Consider the following 19,918-nt stretch of genomic DNA (forward strand, 5'->3'; position numbering starts at 1 on the left):
CTAATTGGTGGTTCTGGGTTCAAGCCCAGTGGACGATGGGGGCATTTCTGTGTGGAGTTTGCATGTTCTCCCCGTGTCTGCGTGGGTTTTCTCCGGGTGCTCCGGTTTCCCCTACAGTCCAAAGGAAAGGTTAATTGGTGGCTCTAAATTGACCACAGGTGTGAATGCGAGTGTGAATGTTTGTTTGTCTCTATGCGTCAGCCCTGCGATAACCTGGCGACTTGTCCAGGGTGTACCCCGCCTCTCGTCCGTAGTCATCTGGGATAGGCTCCAGCTTGCCTGCGACCCTGCACAGGATAAGCAGTTACAGATATAATAGAATAGAATGTCTTTATTGTCACTGCACAAATGTACAACGCAATTTAGTTCGTTATCATAGGAGAGCAAAGCCGCTGCGTACGTGCGCGCCGCCACTCTTGGGCACTTCAGCCCAAGGCCGTCCCATGTTAACCTAACCTGCATGTCTTTGGACTGTGGGGGAAACCGGAGCACCCGGAAGAAACCCATGCAGACACGGGGAGAACATGCAAACTCCGCACAGAAAGGCCCCTGTCAGCCACTGGGCTCAAACCCAGAACCTTCTTGCTGTGAGGCAACAGTGCTAACCATTTACACCACCAATAGATGGATGGAAGTTGGACTCTTCTCCTGGGGGATTACTGCCTCACACCTGTGAAGAACAGGCTCTACTTTAAAAGTAAATAAATAAAAGTTGACTTGTTGGAAAACTGTTGCACTTTTTTCACTAGATTTAATGCCAGTTAATTGTAATCATGTGTTTGTTTGTTCTATTACACTGTTAATAAAGTTACATTCTTTATACCATATTTAAAAAACAAAACAAAAAAGTGTGGGGCAGTTTTTTTAATGCCCCCTTTGCTCTGATAGGGAAGCTGGGTGGAATGAGAGGAAGCACTGAAACGTGAGCGCTAGAATAAGTCTAGCATTGCTCTCTGCCTTGTTCAGCTCATGAAAAACATGGTTATCAGCTAAAGAGTTGAATCAGCCCTGTTACAACTAAAATTCAGAGATCTGCTTGGTTGCGACTCAACAGGCTAAAAGCAGATTTCAGATCCAGGTAAATGCCCTCTGTCTAAGCTGGAACGGTGCAGTGATGGCAAATATTTGCCATGAGGGCCTTGAACATCACGTCCTACCCTGTGTGCTTGTGAATCTCTCTGTCTATTAGCTTGCGACCTCTACTGGTCACCTGCTCACTTGTCAAAATTTAATTGGGCCCAAAGTGCCACATATTGAATTTCACTTTTTTTTTTTAATCAGCTAGAATCTTACTTTAGGATCATCTATGAGAAATGCTGTTGTTGCACACATCACTCAGTAGCCTATCAGTATCAAAGTGTGGCTGCACACGTGTATAAAATAGGCAGTTTGTGTAAACTTTTTTTTTTGTCATCTGCGTGTGACAGATTGTACGGGAGGGCACTGCAATGTATCTGTACATCCATCCAGCCATCCATTATCTGTAGCTGCTTTATCCTGTCCTACAGGGTCGCAGGCAAGCTGGAGCCTATCCCAGCTGACTACGGGCGAGGGGCGGGTTCACCCTGGACAAGTCGCCAGGTCATCACAGGGCTGACACATAGACACAGACAACCATTCACACTCACATTCACACCTACGGTCAATTTAGAGCCACCAATTAGCTTAACCTGCAGGCTAAGAGAATTGAGAATGGGGATGAGAATAAGTGAAGATGCAAGGAGTAGACGTAAAGAAAGTTGGTGAATTCAAGTACCTGGGGTCAACTGTGCAGGAAAATGGGGTGAGAAAGAGAGTGCAGGCAGGGTGGAGCAGTTGGAGAAGGATTTCGGGAGTCATTTGTGATAGGAAAGTCCCAGCAAAAGTGAAAGGTAAGATGTATAAGACAGTAGTGAGACCAGCTGTGATGTATGGATCGGAGGCCGTACTCTTAACGAAGAGACAGGAGGCAAAGTTGGAGGTGGCGGAGTTGAGGATGTTAAGGTTTGCGATGGGAGTAACGAGGTTGGACAGGATAAGGAACGAGCACATCAGAGGGACAGCACATGTGGAGAGCTTGGGAATTAAGCTAAGAGAGATGAGACTGAGATGCAGAGAATGTTGAGAATGGAGCTGCCAGGCACATGAAAATAAGGAAGGCCGAAGAGGAGATACATGGATGTGGTGAGAGAGGACATGAAAGTGGCAGGTGTGGTAGAGAAGGATGCGGAAGACAGGAAGCAATGGAGACGAAAGATCTGCTGTGGTGACCCCAAATCGGGAGCAGCCAAAAGAAGAAGAATTAGCCTAACCTGCATGGCTTTGGACGAAACCCATGCAGGACAACATGCAAACTCTACACACAAAGGCCCTCGTCGGCCGTTGGGCTCAAACCCAGGACCTTCTTGCTGTGAGGCGACAGTGCTAACCACTACGGATCTGTACACTCTCAGGGGAGGAAAGGTAGGCTGTAGACTGTACTTTTGTTTGTCCTCAACCTCAAAGGTCCCTCTATTGTAACCTGCAATGAATGGTGCATGAAGTTTACCTCTAAAGGATTACTTTAAAATCTAATTAAAGGTACAGCTTGTCTTTAACCTCCTAAGGCCCAAGCTGTTTTTTTACATGCATGTTTTATTTCTCTTTGCTATTTGGGCTTATTAGAACCTGATTAGAATAAAAACTAAGCATCATCTTTTGATAAGATGTACTTTTAGAGAAAAAGTATGTCCACATGTGGATTCTTGTTCCGAATTTCCATAAAGTGCTGTCCACGCATGCGACCGCTTATCCCTAGGAGGTTCATCTCATCTCATCTCATTATCTCTAGCCGCTTTATCCTTCTACAGGGTCGCAGGCAAGCTGGAGCCTATCCCAGCTGACTACGGGCGAAAGGCGGGGTACACCCTGGACAAGTCGCCAGATCATCACAGGGCCGACACATAGACACAGACAACCATTCACACTCACATTCACACCTACGGTCAATTTTAGAGTCACCAGTTAACCTAACCTGCATGTCTTTGGACTGTGGGGGAAACCGGAGCACCCGGAGGAAACCCACGCGGACAACATGCAAACTCCGCACAGAAAGGCCCTCGCCGGCCACGGGGCTCGAACCCAGGACCTTCTTGCTGTGAGGCGACAGCGCTAACCACTACACCACCGTGCCGGCCCTAGGAGGTTAATGAGCTTTAAATCATTCTAAAGGTGCAATATATTCAACGTTACCATGTAAAAAGCAACACAGGCCTACGACATGGTAGCTAATGGTCCCAGTGAGGAGTCTGAGAGTGGCGCTTCTCTAAAGACTACTTACTGCAGCAGGCTATTTTAATCATCATTTCAACAGGCTCACTGACACGTAACTGCGAAGAACTTCACACTCTACCTCCAGTCTGACCACTTAGCCATGAGCCTGACTGAAAACTACACCAAAAAGCGAACCCCCCTCCTTCCCTCTCCGAAGCGCGTCCGTGTTTGCGCGCTCACGATTGGCAGCTCCACGTCGACATTCTTCCAGCTGTGTGTGCGCGCGACGCGGAAAGAAAGCCACGGCAGCGGTGAGGCGCCTGAGAGAGCACTTGGTCCGAGGAAAGAAAAAAAAAAAAAAAAGATCAAGGAATGAAAACCTCAGCGACGGACATATATACTAATCCTGGTTGCCATATCTTGCAAATAGTGTTTTGTTTTTGTTTTGCATTTAATGCATTTAACCTCGTGCACAAAGTATTTGAGTTGCAGCTGTGCTGAACTCCAGCAGGTATGTTCAACATTTTTCTCTCTTCTGCTGAAAGTCAACTACCTGCACACACACACACACACTGACTCTCTCTCTCTCTCTCTTCTAGTGCACACATAACCAACTTTGTTTGAAAATCATACTTCATACTTTATTTAGGTTAGGGTAGATAAACTCACTTCTTGCATGCAGATGTCATTCTCGTCAACTGCACGTCTTTACTTGGAGTTGTATTGTGCGTTTTTTTTCCCCCCTATGGGTTAATATTTAGTATACAACAGTTAGGCGTTCTGTTTATAATAGTTACGCGTTAACAGTGTTGGCAACCCTTTCCAGGATTAACCAGTAATTTGATTTTCATCACATAGTGGACTTAACCACAGCACCAAATAGACACGTCAGCTGTTTTACCTATCTCCTGCTATGACTGTTCACTTCACAACCTTGAATCAAGGTAAGGCTGAGCCTTGAAAATAAACCTGAACCATTCTCAGGTCGAGTCACAGTTTCATTTCTCACTCCTGCTAATTTTATTACATATAAAGACCTTGTGTTTATGTAAACATGAACCCATATGTGTCCAGTGTGCAACTTTTATATGTAGATATGAAGGGGGGGGGGGGATTTCAAATGAACCTAACATTTCAACTGTAGACATTTTACCATCTTTTAAATTCCCTTTACGATCATGATAAGCCTTTTACCATCATTACAGGCCTCTCTGAACTCCTGCTCAGCCATATTTTACTTTCTAGCTTTGTTCCATCCCACTGATTATATCCTACTGAGAGAATGGTTATTACCATATCTTGCTTTTAAGGTGCTCGTTTCGTTTTCAGGACCGTGTTGATAAAGTACATGATCATTACTAGGTAAGGAGAAAAATGTTCCGTGTAGTTTGAATGAGTTAGAGGAATCTAACGTGTGCTTTTACCTCTCTGATTCTGACAGCGGGAAGACGAGAAGTCCTATAGGAGGAGAGGATTAGTGAGTTCTTCTGTGGCTTTCCAAGTAAAGTTCTGTGATACACTTTGGCTCTAATTGTTTGCAGTCAGTGCATTACAGAACTTTGTTTTGGGAGTTTAATGCTGTGGCCTGGAGGAAACAAACGTTACATCTGGAAGGGAGGAACAACACCACACAAGCCCCCTGATGTCTCTTCTTCAATGATCATGCACAAACAAAGTTGTCTCACTTAGTTATGATTACTTGCAACACATGCATTGTAATATTAACCTAAAATAAAGCACAAAAACATGTTTTGAAACACAAAGACTAGTATTTATTTTACACTAATTGATTTTCTTGATCATCCTACAAATGTAGACACTGACTGTGGGGGAGGTTATAGCACTTATGACTGTGAGTAAAAGGACCATTATGTGGCCTAGCAGCTTTAAAAAGCCAGTGTGTAGTGTTTGTGGCGAGTTGTTATACATCCAGATCCACAGGAGGCAGACTACAATGATGTTGACTGTTTATGCTGTTTTCAGAGCAAAATGCTTTAAGGTTAGAATGGTCGGGATGGTAATGGATACTGATCCAGTGTAAAACAGCAGCTTCTGCTCAGATCTGCGCATGCCTGGTCAAAGGTGCACAACTCTTCAGAAGAGCCCAGGTAACAAGAGGAGATGGAGCTCGCCACACCTGCAAGGCTTAACATACTCAACCAAATAGCACTTCCTGCTTCAGAACTGAAATCTAATATAATTGAAAGAAATCGTACTACATTCAGAAGACAGTGGGCATTCTTGTTAGACACCTGTACTTACTAAGCACATTTGTTAGCCGTTAGACGTGCAGAGTGGCTATGAGCTAGAATGTCGATTATTCCCCTTTCTCGTTAATAGATTACATAAAGAATTAAATCATTATGAACAGAAACCTTACACGATTTTCTCATTCCGCAAGTACTTTTTCTTTGAAATTTTTGGATCATAATGTGAAATTTTGTAGACATCATATGGAAAAGATTAAATATGTGTTTAGCAACAGACTACATGTCTGCAGCACATATGGGAATTTACTGCCATTCATGTGCAGACTTAAAAGTTTTGCTGTATTAAACACCAAAAGAGCAGATTAATTATTTCTCAAAAAGCCTCCTGCTTTTAGGTTTATTACAAATATTTGATGCCAGCTACAAATATAAATACAACGCCAGTTCCATAAATTTGGGACGGTGTGTAAAATGTAAATAAAAAACAAATTGTGAAGATTTGCAAATCTTGGAAGCCATATATTTCATTGAAAATAGTACAAAGACAATATATCACATGTTGAAACTGAGAAATGTTGCTGTTTTTTTGAAAAATATATGCTCATTTTGAATTTGATGTCAGCAACACATTTCAAAAAAAGTTGGGACGGGGCATGTTTAATGAAATATAGGATTTCCAAGCGGCAGCACGGTGGTGTAGTGGTTAGCACTGTCGCCTCACAGCAAGAAGGTCCTGGGTTCGAGCCCAGCGGCCTCTGTGTGGAGTTTGCATGTTCTCCCCGTGTCTGTGCGGGTTTCCTCCGGGTGCTCCGGTTTCCCCCACAGTCCAAAGACATGCAGGTTAGCCTAATTGGTGGCTCTAAATTGATCGTAGGTGTGAATGTGAGTGTGAATGGTTGTCTGTGTCTCTGTGTCAGCCCTGCGATGACCTGGCGACTTGTCTAGGGTGTACCCCGCCTCTCGCCTGTAGTCAGCTGGGATAGGCTCCAGCTTGCCTGCGACCCTCTAGGACAGGATAGGCGGCTACAGATAATGAAGGATTTCCAAGATTTGCAAACCGTCATATTCTGTTTTTTATTTATGTTTTACACAGTGTCCCAAATTTACGGAATTGGGGTTGTATGATGCCTAGGTTCAAAATATTTATGATTCTTCATATGGTCTGTATCATCCCATCCAGGGTTTATTTCTGCTTCATTCCTGGGAGAGGCTCCGGATCTACTGCTACCCAGACCAGGATAAAACAGTGACTGAAGATGAATGATGAATGATAAATATAGCTCTTTTTTTTGTTAAAAGATCTGAAATAAATAAAAGACATGCTGCTATGGATTTATGGCTTTTTGGACTGGAATTGTGACATTTCTGCAGTAATTAAGGTACTCCAGCAAACATCAAGCTCATGTTTCTCCATCATCGTACAAACTACAGATTGTACAGCAGAGAAGTTTCACTCGCACCTGCAGAGAAATCCAGGCATGCAATTTAATATCCTCAAATATGAATGAAACCAGGGCGGCACAGTGATGTAGTCCTGGGTTCGAGCCCAATGGCCGACGACGGCCTTTCTGTGTGGAGTTTTTCATGTTCTCCCTGTGTCTGCATGGGTTTCCTCCGGGTACTCTGGTTTCCCCCACAGTCCAAAAGCATGCACGTTAGGCTAATTAATTAACGGTGGCGTAGTGGTAAGCACGGTCGCCTCACAGCAAGAAGGTTCCGGGTTTGAACCCAGCGGCCGGCGAGGGCCTTTCTGTGTGGAGTTTGCATGTTCTCCCCATGTCTGCGTGGGTTTCCTCTGGGTACTCCGGTTTCCCCCACAGTCCAAAGACATGCAGTTAGGTTAACGTGGGGCGGCCTTTGGCTGAGGTGCCCTTGAGCAAGGTACCTGACCCCTGACTGCTCCCCGGGCGCTCTGGTGTGGCTGCCCACTGCTCTGGCTGTGTGTGCGTGTGTGTTCACTGCTTCAGATGGGTTAAATGCAGAGGATGAATTTCACTGTGCTTGAAGTGTGCATGTGACAAATAAAGGTTTCTTCTAATTGGTGACTCTAAATTGACCGTAGGTGTGAATGTGAGCATGAATGGTTGTCTGTGTCTATGTGTCAGCCCTGTGATGACCTGGCGACTTGTCCAGGGTGTACCCCGCCTTTCGCCCGTAGTCAGCTGGGATAGGCTCCAGCTTGCCTGCGACCCTGTAGAACAGGATAAAGCGGCTCGAGATAATGAGATGAGATGAAGTGTGCATGTGACAAATAAAGGTTTCTTCTAATTCCTGGCTCCAAATTGACCGTAGGTGTGAATGTGAGTGTGAATGGTTGTGTGTCTATGTGTCAGCCCTGCGATGACCTGGCGACTTGTCCAGGGTGTACCCCGCCTTTCGCCCGTAGTCAGCTGGGATAGGCTCCAGCTTGTCTGCGACCCTGTAGAACAGGATAAAGCGGCTAGAGATAATGGATGGATGGATGGATGGATGAATGAAACCAGTTTTCCCAGTGCATGGTGCCAATGTGAGCTACTGGAGTGAGGACTTACTGAAGTTCACTCTTATAATAATAATAATAGACATCCTTTTGGATATTAAAATGAGTGAAACCTACTTACATCAACTGCAAAGTATTTATTTCCCCCAAATGACTCAACACTCAATCAGGGAGGTGATAGTGGGCCTCTGATTTACAAAGTGACATGATCATAATCCACTTACCTCGAATTTTTATTTCCTCTTGTCTGTCCTTTGTACTAGTTCAAAACAATTTCCCTCCAAAATAAGGTTACACTACTTTGTATTTGTGATAAATTATGACATTACAAGATTTACTCACTCACTCACATGGACGATTAAAGAAGTGGACACGGTATCACAGTGGCTGCATCACAAACGGCTCGCTGAGAGATCAGAGAGTGCACTCGATATAGTGCAACCGCCCTTATTTCATAGCCTAAGTAGTGCACTGGGATAGGGAGCAGTCACGTGATTTGGATTCCTACACCCGTCTAGGAGCGGGCTGACCTCTGACAGAGCACCGCTTTCCGGCCCGCAAATACGGAAGCAGCATGGCGTCAAACACCGACATCTCCGAGCGCCAAAGAAGCGCGCGACAAAGACTGAGCATTATAGCCGGCCATTTGCAGAAAACCGAGCAGAATGAACACACGGCGTTATCCGCGCATGAGTGTAAAGCCGAGGCGGCCAGGTCCAACGCTGCTAAAGTGACCGCGGTGCCGAAAAGAAGGTAAGTAGTGAGTGAGGGAGGGATGCGGGGCAACAGAGGGAGCACTCCACTCCACTCCACTCCACTTAGCTTAGCTACACGAGCTAGCTAGCGTTTGCACTACTGTAAATGGCGTTTCTACTTTAAACAGCCCTTTTTGTTTCGACCCAGCTGGCGGAGGTTTGTTTAAAATGCTCATACTGTCCAGGAGAAAGAGGAATGCGTTAGTAGTTTGGCTAACTATTATGTTATAACTTTTTTTTTTTAGCCATGTGGTGATTAATGCCAGTGGGCTGGATTGGGAGTAGTAATAGTAGCAGCTATGTTGAGGGAGCAGAATACAGAGCTGCTGTCTCCAAACAACGTGTTCATTCATGCTGGCAGGTGGGTGCGGTGGAGACACAGCTCTCTGTCTCTGTTTCAGCCATGGAGAAGAAAGCTGAACGAATGAGCTGACACTCAGAGGAAACAGTGAGCAGACTTTTCACTCCACGCCCTTCCTCTAAACCTGTTGCATTGTAAACCAGGGCTGCTCACACAGTAGTGTACATCATCTTATGCCACAATACTGTTGAATTCTCAAATCTGATTGGTCAGTCAAGTCTATTTGTAGAGCGCTTTTAACAATAAACATTGTCGCAAAGCAGCTTTACAGAATTTGAACGACTTAAAACATGAGCTCATTTTATCCCTAATCTATCCCCAATGAGCAAGCCTGTGGCAAGGAAAAACTCCCTCAGACGACATGAGGAAGAAACCTTGAGAGGAACCAGACTCAAAAGGGAACCCATCCTCATTTGGGCAACAACAGACAGCATGACTATAAAGGCCAATTTATGCTGACAACGCAGTCCTCGCAGATGGCGTCTGCGTAGCCCCCCCGCAGACGCTCTGCGCGCACCTCCCAAAAATTGTGACCGCCTTGCAGACAAGAGGGCTCTGATTGGTCCACTCTACATCTGCTGTACACGCACTTCCGCTTCCCTACTTTCCCGGTTTGGTTTGTTTTCACGACCGCCATTTTTAAAAACACGAGCGAAGATGGAGCAGCACGAAGAGCGGTTGATCGAGGAAGTACGTACATCTATACGACTCCAGTTCTAGTCATTATAAGTAACCAGAGGATAATCACTCCACTAACCACACCCACCAACTACTCCTAGCGACTTTGCGCCCCCTTGCGTAGTGGCGGTGAATAACATCGCGCACGCCTGTTACTCCCCGCTCAACGATAAATTACAACTGTCTGCGAAAAGCTATCTGCGAAAGCCTTGTCGCAAGAGCATGCAGAGGCCTTCACATGAACAGTTTTAACAAGAAGTCAGTTTCGTTGATGTAACTCTTCATTGATGGAAACTTGAGTTCAAAACTGTTCATGACAACTGCAGTCCTAAAGTTAGCAAGTTAACTGTAGTCCTCAGCCATAAAAGCGTTACTGTAAGAGTCCAGAGCGTCCTCCAGGTGTAACCCTCAACTGTCCATATGGGGCCGTCCTCCACAGGAGCGATGCGATAAAACTCCAACCAGACACAGGGCACCAGGATGGATCAAGCAGGTCCGAGGGGCAGAAGAGGCCAGCATCTCAATCCCAGGACCGACATGTAACTCAGAGGGACAGATTTGGGGGGGGGGAGAAAACACAGGTTGTTAGGTATGCCCTAAAAATGACAAGTATTAAGTCTGTGTGGTAGGCTCGCAGAGACGAGAGTCTTGACATCAGGCATAATACACAACAATGGCATGTTAATATGGTTAAAAAATATCATGACCTGCTCTGAAGCTCTTAACGCCAGCTATGGTAGTAGTTCCAACTGCACGGTTGACATCCTTTAATACTGTAAGTTGTCCTTTCTATAGTGACCGTTTACACAAAGATCTGTATTGTAGCTGATTGACACAAACCGAGCATGAAAATAGGATGAAGATATGAGGGAGCCTAAGGGTTGTTTTACAATCAGGGTACACAAGCTAAAAATCACATTTAACACTTATCTTCAATATCAAAAGGCTTGACTAAATAAACTTGGTTGTTTATTGTAGCCCTGTGATAGCTCTATTTACCATGCAAAAAAAAAAAATGGTGATAATGTTATTTTTGGTGAATGTACACTACCGTTCAAAAGTTTGGGGTCACTCAGACAATTTTGTGTTTTCCATGAAAAGTCACACTTTTATTTACCACCATAAGTTGTAAAATGAATAGAAAATATAGTCAAGACATTTTTCTGGCCATTTTGAGCATTTAATCGACCCCACAAATGTGATGCTCCAGAAACTCAATCTGCTCAAAGGAAGGTCAGTTTTATAGCTTCTCTAAAGAGCTAAACTGTTTTCAGCTGTGCTAACATGATTGTACAAGGGTTTTCTAATCATCCATTAGCCTTCTGAGGCAATGAGCAAACACATTGTACCATTAGAACACTGGAGTGAGAGTTGCTGGAAATGGGCCTCTATACACCTATGGAGATATTGCACCAAAAACCAGACATTTGCAGCTAGAATAGTCATTTACCACATTAGCAATGTATAGAGTGGATTTCTGATTAGTTTAAAGTGATCTTCGTTGAAAAGAACAGTGCTTTTCTTTCAAAAATAAGGACATTTCAAAGTGACCCCAAACTTTTGAGTGGTAGTGTATGGCAATATATGTCATATTTAGCAAAATTACTCGTGTCATTTAGAAAAAGTGCTTTTTTGACCACAGGTAGCTCCAAAAGGGATGCACTTAAATCATTCTTTATACCATAAAACACATATTTGGTTCCATATCATTGGAAACATAGTTAAGTTTTAATGTTGAATGCCAGTAAGTTTTCAGACTATTTTGATCAAATTAGTATGTAATTGTGTTTAAAAAAAAGTCCTCTCCGAGACAGCTAATTTTTCAATATAAAATAACATATCTAAAATTATTATTTTCATCCTAAAAATGTGGTCAAGATATTGGGACATAAATATTAGAGACAACTAACACAAAGCTTACAGCCTTATATTTAAAAGCACTATGGAAGTAGTGGATTCTGAATTGTCAAAAAGATGTCCTCTCCGAGAATCACTTCACTTGTTTCTCCCAGCCCTGCTTAAAGCTACACTTAATCTTGTTATAATACAAACTATTACACATGCCTATCTGTTCTTTAACTTGTCCTTCACTTAAAAACTGGTACAAGAGCCAGTTTGAATCAATTTGAATTTTGGACCCCTGTGACACAAACTTTGTACCCTGATTGTAAAACAACCCCTAATGGTTAGAGAAGCAGTTTTGGGGCCAAAAGGTTGCCAGGTCAATTCCCTGGATCAGCAGGAATGGCTGAAGAAAGAAAGCACAACTTTATTCATCACGCGCTTGTGAAATTTCCTCTTTGCGTTTAACCCATCTGAAGCAGTGAACACACACATGAGCAAGGAGCACACATATGCCCCTTTTCCACCAAAGCAGTTCCAGGGCTGGTTCGGGGCCAGTGCTTAGTTTGGAACCGGGTTTTCTGTTTCCACTGACAAAGAACTGGCTCTGGGGCCAGAAAAACCGGTTTCAGGCTATAGCACCAACTCTCTGCTGGGCCAGAGGAAAGAACCGCTTACATCAGCGGGGGGGCGGAGTTGTTAAGAACAATAACAAGACCGCGAAAGATCGCCATTTTTAAGCGACGAGAAGCAGCAGCTGTACAAATGTGAAGTCATCCATTATTATTATTATTATTGCTGCGGCTGCTTCTTCCGTGTTGTTTTTGCTTCGATATTCGCGCCAAGGTTTATGCAAATGTAGCGACGTAACGACGTGGCTTCCCTTAGCACCGCGAGCTATGGAAAAGCAAACTGGTTCTCAGCTGGCTCGCAAGTTGAACGAGTTGTGAACCAGCACCAGCCCCGAACCAGCCCTGGAACTGATTTGGTGGAAAAGGGGTAATACATACCCAGAGCAGTGGGCAGACATGCTAACAGCACCCAGGGAGCAGTTGGGAGTTAGGTGCCTCACTCAAGGCCGTCCCATATTAACCTAACCGCATGTCTTTGGACTGTGGGGGAAACCGGAGCACCTGGAGGAAACCCACGCAGACACGGGGAGAACATGTAAACTCCACACAGAAAGGCCCTCGCCGGCCGCTGGGTTCGAACCCGGACCTTCTTGCTGTGAGGCGACTGTGCTAACCACTACACCACCAGCACCGAACCTCCAACTGCTCCTCAGGCTGCTCTGGATATGTTGTACATCGCTCTGGATAAGAGCGTCTGGTAAATGTCATTAATGTAATATAAAATTAGGTCCTACCTAATAGCCGAGCTTCCATACAAATGAAAACAAACATGCAACAGATGATGTACTTTGACGTGTGATTTTCAATTTTATTACAAGAAGATAAATTTCTCCAAACTCGCATGTATATTATTCTTTTTATTACTATAAACTACAGTGTGATTTAGGTATTTATAGCTAAATGTTGAAAACAAAAGATACACGATTCATGAAAACACTGACTGGATTCAGGTCAATTTGTCAGATCCTGAAGGATTTCGCAGTGATTTCAAAATCAACATCACTATTTAGAACTGAATTCCTACAACTCATCATTTCTATTAATTCATTTTTTTACACGCTTTCTTTCTCTTTCAGCTTGTCGCTTTTCTCATGAAAGATTTCTTCGCCTTTCTCTCGCTCTTTCACGTCTTCTTTCCTTTTCTTCCTCCGTCAAAACTTTCTTTCTCTTCCCGGTTTTGACTTTATCTTTCTCTCCTTGGTTAACTTGTTCTGACATCTTTTTAAAGTTTGTATTAAAGTTTGTAAAAAATGATTATTATATTGTTGAGTTGTTCTCGGTGGAAAAACCCGATAAATATGAAATTATCTGTAGACAAAAATAAGTTATTTAGGCGCACTCGCGCTTCTAGTTCCCGCCAAAATCAAACAGCCAATCAGAATCGCGAGGGGCACGGATGGACGTACACAGCTGGGATTCCTGTGTGTCCATGAAAAATCAACTCGATGGGTTACCATGGTTTCTTCAGTATGGAGCTCTGCTAATATATGAAGTTTATCTTCAAGTGGTGAACATATTCATGAGTGACCAAAGCAAACGAATGAAAAATATTTTTCAGCACAAGAAGATAAATTTCATATCTTCATGCCACTCTGTAATGTTCTTTTATATAATATGGACACAGCCAGAAAAAAAATTACACAAGTTAATCAAAAGAATTTTAATGTTGAACCAATGAATGTCAAGTCAGCAGGAAAACACTGGGTGTGACGTCCTTGGAGTGAAATATTGGAAGTTGTTATACATACAGGCCACTTTTTCCATGGAATAAAAACATGCATTCTTTTCCCTTCTAGGGTTTATTGATGGCATGCAATATTGTTCGCATATCGCTTATCCTCCATGTATTACACCACTCTACCCAACGGAGAATGAGCGTGCAGTATTGTTATAATATTGCACATTGTCGAGACAACATGACATCACATGCCAGAGCTCATGTAAAGATCCAATGGCAAAACTTTTCTGCTGCACATGCGCGCAACCATTTCTTTGTCCACCGGGAAAGGGAGAAGATGAGGCTAATCCAGTGCTACTGCTAGGATTTGCTACGCTATAATTAAGTACTAAATAAATAAACTGAAACTAAAGACCCGCTGAACACCCAAAAGGCTACCAAAACTTCATTATATATTCTTCATGCATATTTACGAGAGAAAAACATCTCAATGGACATTGAAAAACTGGAAAAGAGACACGACAGACGTAAAACTTCTGCGCTAGTGTGTGACTGTGATGGTTTGTAAACAAACGTGGCCACCAGGTTTGCTTTGTTAAAAGCGGAAGATTTTGAGAGAATTTTGGCTGCCAGGTCGCTCTGTTGTGTGTAGCTGTCAGTGTTGATTTTAAAAGTAACCAAGTAAATTACACAGGGAAAATAATAATGTTCAGCTTGACTGTGCTAGTATTGGCCTGCGCTAATGCTACACTGGCTGGAAGTTAACTGCACTGTTGCGCTAACAGCACCGAGTCATGGGTAAGCTAGCATTGGCCTTCGAGAATGCTGATATGAAGTGTGTGTATGTATGTATGTACGTATGTATAATAATAATAATATTGGCTGGCTTTGTCTCGTGGTCTATCAGATATATTCCATTCAGCTAGCATGATATTGAACTCGTCTTCAGTTCAGTATCATGCTAGCTGAATGGAATATATTTGATAGACCATGAAGAAAAAGCCAGCCAATATTATTTAGAATGTCACTCAGATCCGCAGTGCATTTCGTATGAAAAATGCAAGTTTTTCAAAACGAGAAGATAAACTTCCTCTCTTCAAGTCAATGTATAATTTTCTTTTTATAATATAGACACATTCACGGACAAAAAGTACCCAAATTTCTCAAAACAATTCACTGAGTTCCTCACGAGTGACACTTAGAGATTTATGTCAGTTTTGAATCTGCATGTCCCTGATGTAGCTTGTATGAAAAATACAAGTGGTGCATTTCCCAGTAAAACACTCGTGTCCATGTAATATTCGTTGATATGGTGAAGTTTTTTGTGAGAATGTTTATTTAGTGTTGTTGGAAGGAATCTGCAGTGTCGGTGCTTTGTCTTCAGAACAGGATGTTATGTTTTGTGATGTCTCAGTGACATGACGGGCGGTTTTATCGTCTTATTAACGTCCAAAAAAATAAGGCAGGTGAAGGAGCAACTGTTTATAGCTGTTATAGTGGAAGTGGTAAATGATCTGCATTAACATGGTAACAGCATTGTTGATTATTTTCCCTTTAATACCCCCCCCACAACACACACAGGTTTTGTTTTGTTTTTCCCTTACATCTAGTTAATTGTTATCGCAACAGATGGGCCACTTTTATTGTGTTCCTTGAACTCTCTCGGAGGTTGAATCTCTCCGAGGCTCCAGATAAGTTGTCTGGGTGTTTTGATAAATTGTGGCATTGTTGTGACGTGAAGACAGCAATAAACCTATCCTGGTTTATCTGCTTTGTTATAATATGCAGTACCAGTCAAAAGTTTAAACACACCTCCTCTTAATTCAGTGGCTTTTCTTTATTTTTATTAATTACAGTAAAAGACACTTTATAGTAATGTTGGATGTTGTTTCTCTTTACTTAGGCTACGTTTACATTACGTCGAATCAGCGGATCATCAGATTAACGTTCTTAAAACGATTCACGTTTACACTAAAACCGTTAGCTGTGCACACAGCAACACCAATACACGGATACGCTCGGCTCCGCAGGCATCCTGCGCTCCAAATCACTCCGCCCTGAACAGCGAGTGCCCTCTGGAGGGTGCGCACTCCGGCCCTGCGCAGCTCACAGAGCGCGCGAGTGAAGCGCACAAGCCACAATTCGGGACTGAGCCGCTGTGTGTGTGATCCCAGCGCATATCACTTACCACTTGCAAGTGGAAGGATGGCAAGCCTAAAGACAATCATAACTACACAATGGGCAGTATTTGCATCAGTATTTGCAGTATTTTCATACTTTTATACTCTTTAATGAAAGGTGATACAAGGCGGAAGTCCGCGCCGTTTTTCAGCAGTCACGTCACATGACCAACGCCAGCGAATCAGGAAGGTGGATGTCACAGTGACGTTGTCCAATGAGGACGCCAGCTAGAGCTCAGCACAGCGTATTCGCGTATCTCAATGTTTACACAGCACCGGACCAGATACGATCTAGATTGAATACGTAGACGCTGGCGGATTCCCGTTTCCCGGCTTTTCCAGGTGGTTTAATGTAAACGGACAGTGCATCCACGAAGAAAACGAGACCGATACGGTCTAATGTAAACGTAGCCTTAGTTGAGCGGTTCTTGACATAATATGAATTACTACAGTTGTGGAATCGGGCTATTTACTGTGTATTTTTATTTACTGTTTGATCTCAAACGCATTAAGAAGACAAGAAATTGCACTAATTAGCTTTTGACGAGGCATACTTGTTAACTGAAAAGCATTCCAGGTGATTACTACTTGAAGCTGGTTAAGATAATGCCAATAGTGTGCAAAGTGTCATGAAGGTAAACGGTGGCTATTTTGAAGAATCTAAAACATACTTTGTAACACTTTTTTTTTTTTTTTGTTTACCACATAATTCCAGATATGTTCCATATGCTGTTTCGTAGTTTGTCTTCATTGTTCTACAATGTAGAAAATAATCAAAATAGAAAAAAAAAAAAAAAAACTATGAATGAGTAGGGTTGTACAAACTTTTGACTGGTACTGTATGTTAATATGTGAAGGCATTTTGCAATCACAGTAGTCACAGTTTAGTTTTATCCATATCTTGCAGTGGTGTTCTAATTAAAACAGCCTCAGTTAATGAATCTTAACTGATGGGTTAAATTATTAGGACGTAGTGGTGAGACATTTTTCTTTCAGGTGGAATAAAGACTGTGGGAACAGTACTGTTCAAATTATGTGTCGTCATATGGAGAATGAGATGCGAGACAAACTAGTGTTTGATGTAACAGTTTGTGTTGGCTGGTTAGCATTTAGATTTTTAGTAAAATTTCACATAAACCAAACGTGTGGAAGCCTTGCTCCCGTTCGCTCCTCCAGTCGTTAAAAACTCGCTTTCTTTCTAAAGAATAGTACAAAATAAAACTCGATTCAAGTGTGACCGGTCCGTGCGTTCTATATTAATAAAGTTTAATATTAGCCCTCAAGATAATACGGACAAAGGAACAATGTTGTAGCAGCTGTGTGTAACTTGTCGTTTTGTCAGCAGAAGTTTCAGCAGAAATGCTCCCTACTGATTGGTTCAGCGTTGGAGTGGCCTGACTTCAGCTTCCACAAAAGGCGTGTTTTGATACTGCTTTAAATCTGTAGTGACATCTAGTGTCAGACACTTGCAGTCGGACCTCACTCCTATTATGCTTTCTGTGGCTTCATGGAGAACCCACTGAATAAGCTGGTTCAGCAGGCATGCCAGCGGAGGAATTCATGGCAGAATGTGCTTCTGATCTATTTTTAGTAATGCTAATTAATAGCTTTATAGGCTAACCTCTCTCTTTTTTATGACTAGGAAGTACATATGGGAACTAATGAAACTATGGGATATTTGCTTTCCTGTTGAGATAAGAACAGAAGTCTTAACACTCAGGCGTGGTTTCTGTATGTTTAATGGGCAGCTGAAGACATTCAGTCTGTTCCACGTTGAGATTTCTAAATTTACTCAGATTAGTTTGTGGTTTTGGTTGGAGAAAGTTTGCATTTTTGACAGGGCAGGATCCCCACCATGTTGCAGGTCTGGATGCTGTGCATGCCTGGAGAAACGGGTAACAGTGTCACTACTAAGTGAGATGTAGTAAAGGTAGTAGCCTTAAGAGGCTTGAGAGACACTTGTCTTTAGCCAAGAAATATGTCACTGAGGAAATCTAGGCCAACATTTCATCATCTTGTATTAAGTAGAGCATGCATGGGGTGGGTGGGGCGCTTTCTGAATTCTGAATCATGTTTACTGCCCTTACTGGCATTGTCCAGTTCTCAGAGCAATATTCCAGCTATAGCAGTAGTTTGTGGTTGATTTTAAGTGATTCTAGTTTTGACATTTTATAGGTAAACAATTACAGGGCATTTTATATCTAAATTTAGATATATCTAGACTGCATTTTTTTTCTTTTCTCCGTTTCCGGTTGAGAGTACGTCGTGCACGTTTTGGCTGCCGCTTCTCACCGGAGCTTTTTTATTTTATTTCTTTTCTATTTTTTTTCTTTTCTGTGTGTTTGTGTAGTTTGATGTTTGAGTGTTTTCTCCACCGGTTGTGGTGTAGCTCCGGACCTAGTTTTGGGCGTCGGTTCCCTCCAGGCCTTGGTTCGCTGTAGGCGATGCCTGTGCTCCCAGCTGTGGACTGCAGTGAGCTCGTTGCTCATTTTACATCATGGTTGTCCAGCGTTTTAACGCTTGGCGTGATGTTCCGAGCGATGTTGCTTGGTGGTGTCGCGGCGGCTGTGCAGGCGGTTTGGGACACACCAGCGCTCTGCGTGGCGGAGCTTCTCTGCTCGCTTTGTGGATCCATGCGTGGTGTTCGAGCGATGTTGCTGACGGCGTCGCGGCGGCGGTGCTGGAGATGTGGGACTTGTTTTCGTGCGCCTTTTGGTGGGACTGTGGCTGCTACACCACGGGAATTACATCCTGACCCCTACTTGGTGGAATTTTTTTATTTTTTAATTTTTTTTAAATTATTTTTATTTATTTTTCTTTTTCTTTGTCTATTATTGTAAAGCGTCCTTGGGTTTCTTGAAAGGCGCTATATAAATTTAACGTTATTATTAACCCTGCCGACAGTAGTCGGAGGGGTTATTATTTTCACCTGCGTCAGTCTGTGTGTGTGTGTGTGTGTGTGTCTGTCTGTCTGTGTGTCTGCAAGATATCTCAAGAACCAATGGATTGATTTGGACCAAATTTTGTACATGTGTTGCCAATCACCCAGGAAGGAAACCATTAAATTTTGGAGGTCAAGGTCATGGCAGAACTTCGAAATTTTCGCCCAATGTATTTTAATAGGGAAAAGGCGGGGTTTGCACTCGTTAGTGTCCCTGTCTAGTTATTATTATTATCATTATAAATATATATTTATAATCATTGTGTTGTTTAAGTGCTATTTTTACATTTGCCATTTAAATAGAGCACAAATTTGTTTAAAATGTTTTTTACATTTGTAATGTAATCTGTTTTTTTTTTTAGTGAAATTTTAATTCAGATCTTAGGCCTTAGATTTCAGTAACATGGTTTGCTTATTGCAGGCGAAAATGTCATGCTTTGCCACAAATTCCTTCTGTGTGACTTAATTTATGATATTAGATTAAATTATTAAGAGTATATTAATGGGCTTTTTCCTTTTACACGGTTGCTTTTTTTTATGGCTACAAATAGACATGGATGCGGTTATGGATTTTATTGGGGGGGGGGGGGGGTCTGCATAAAATGAATAAGCCCAGCCCATCAATATCTCATCTCATCTCATTATCTCTAGCCGCTGGAGCCTATCCCAACTCACTACGGGCGAAAGGCGGGGTACACCCTGGACAAGTCGCCAGGTCATCACAGGGCTGACACATAGACACAGACAACCATTCACACTCACATTCACACCTACGGTCAATTTAGAGTCACCGGTTAACCTAACCTGCATGTCTTTGGACTGTGGGGGAAACCGGAGCACCCGGAGGAAACCCACGCGGACACGGGGAGAACATGCAAACTCCGCACAGAAAGGCCCTCGCCGGCCCCGGGGCTCGAACCCAGGACCTTCT

At 42.9% G+C, this 19,918-nt stretch overlaps 1 protein-coding gene and 1 long non-coding RNA gene across 2 annotated transcripts in view; both read left to right on the forward strand.

Annotated features, from left to right (window-relative positions):
* The first annotated feature begins 3,548 nt into the window (after positions 1 to 3,548).
* LOC132891308 (uncharacterized) lies at positions 3,549 to 6,764 on the forward strand. The gene is made up of 3 exons (XR_009655306.1): positions 3,549 to 3,742; positions 4,673 to 5,339; positions 6,622 to 6,764. It is a non-coding gene; the product is annotated as an uncharacterized LOC132891308 (long non-coding RNA).
* A 1,664-nt stretch (positions 6,765 to 8,428) lies between these two features.
* agps (alkylglycerone phosphate synthase) overlaps positions 8,429 to 19,918 on the forward strand; it is a 68,281-nt gene continuing 56,791 nt past the window's right edge. The window contains exon 1 of the mRNA XM_060930045.1: positions 8,429 to 8,673. Within this exon, the coding sequence (XP_060786028.1) occupies positions 8,495 to 8,673 (179 nt within the window). The 5' untranslated portion in view covers positions 8,429 to 8,494. The remainder of the gene's footprint in view (positions 8,674 to 19,918) is intronic.

This window comes from Neoarius graeffei, chromosome 9 (genome assembly GCF_027579695.1).
Source record: "Neoarius graeffei isolate fNeoGra1 chromosome 9, fNeoGra1.pri, whole genome shotgun sequence".
NCBI classification, from domain to species: Eukaryota; Metazoa; Chordata; class Actinopteri; order Siluriformes; family Ariidae; genus Neoarius; species Neoarius graeffei.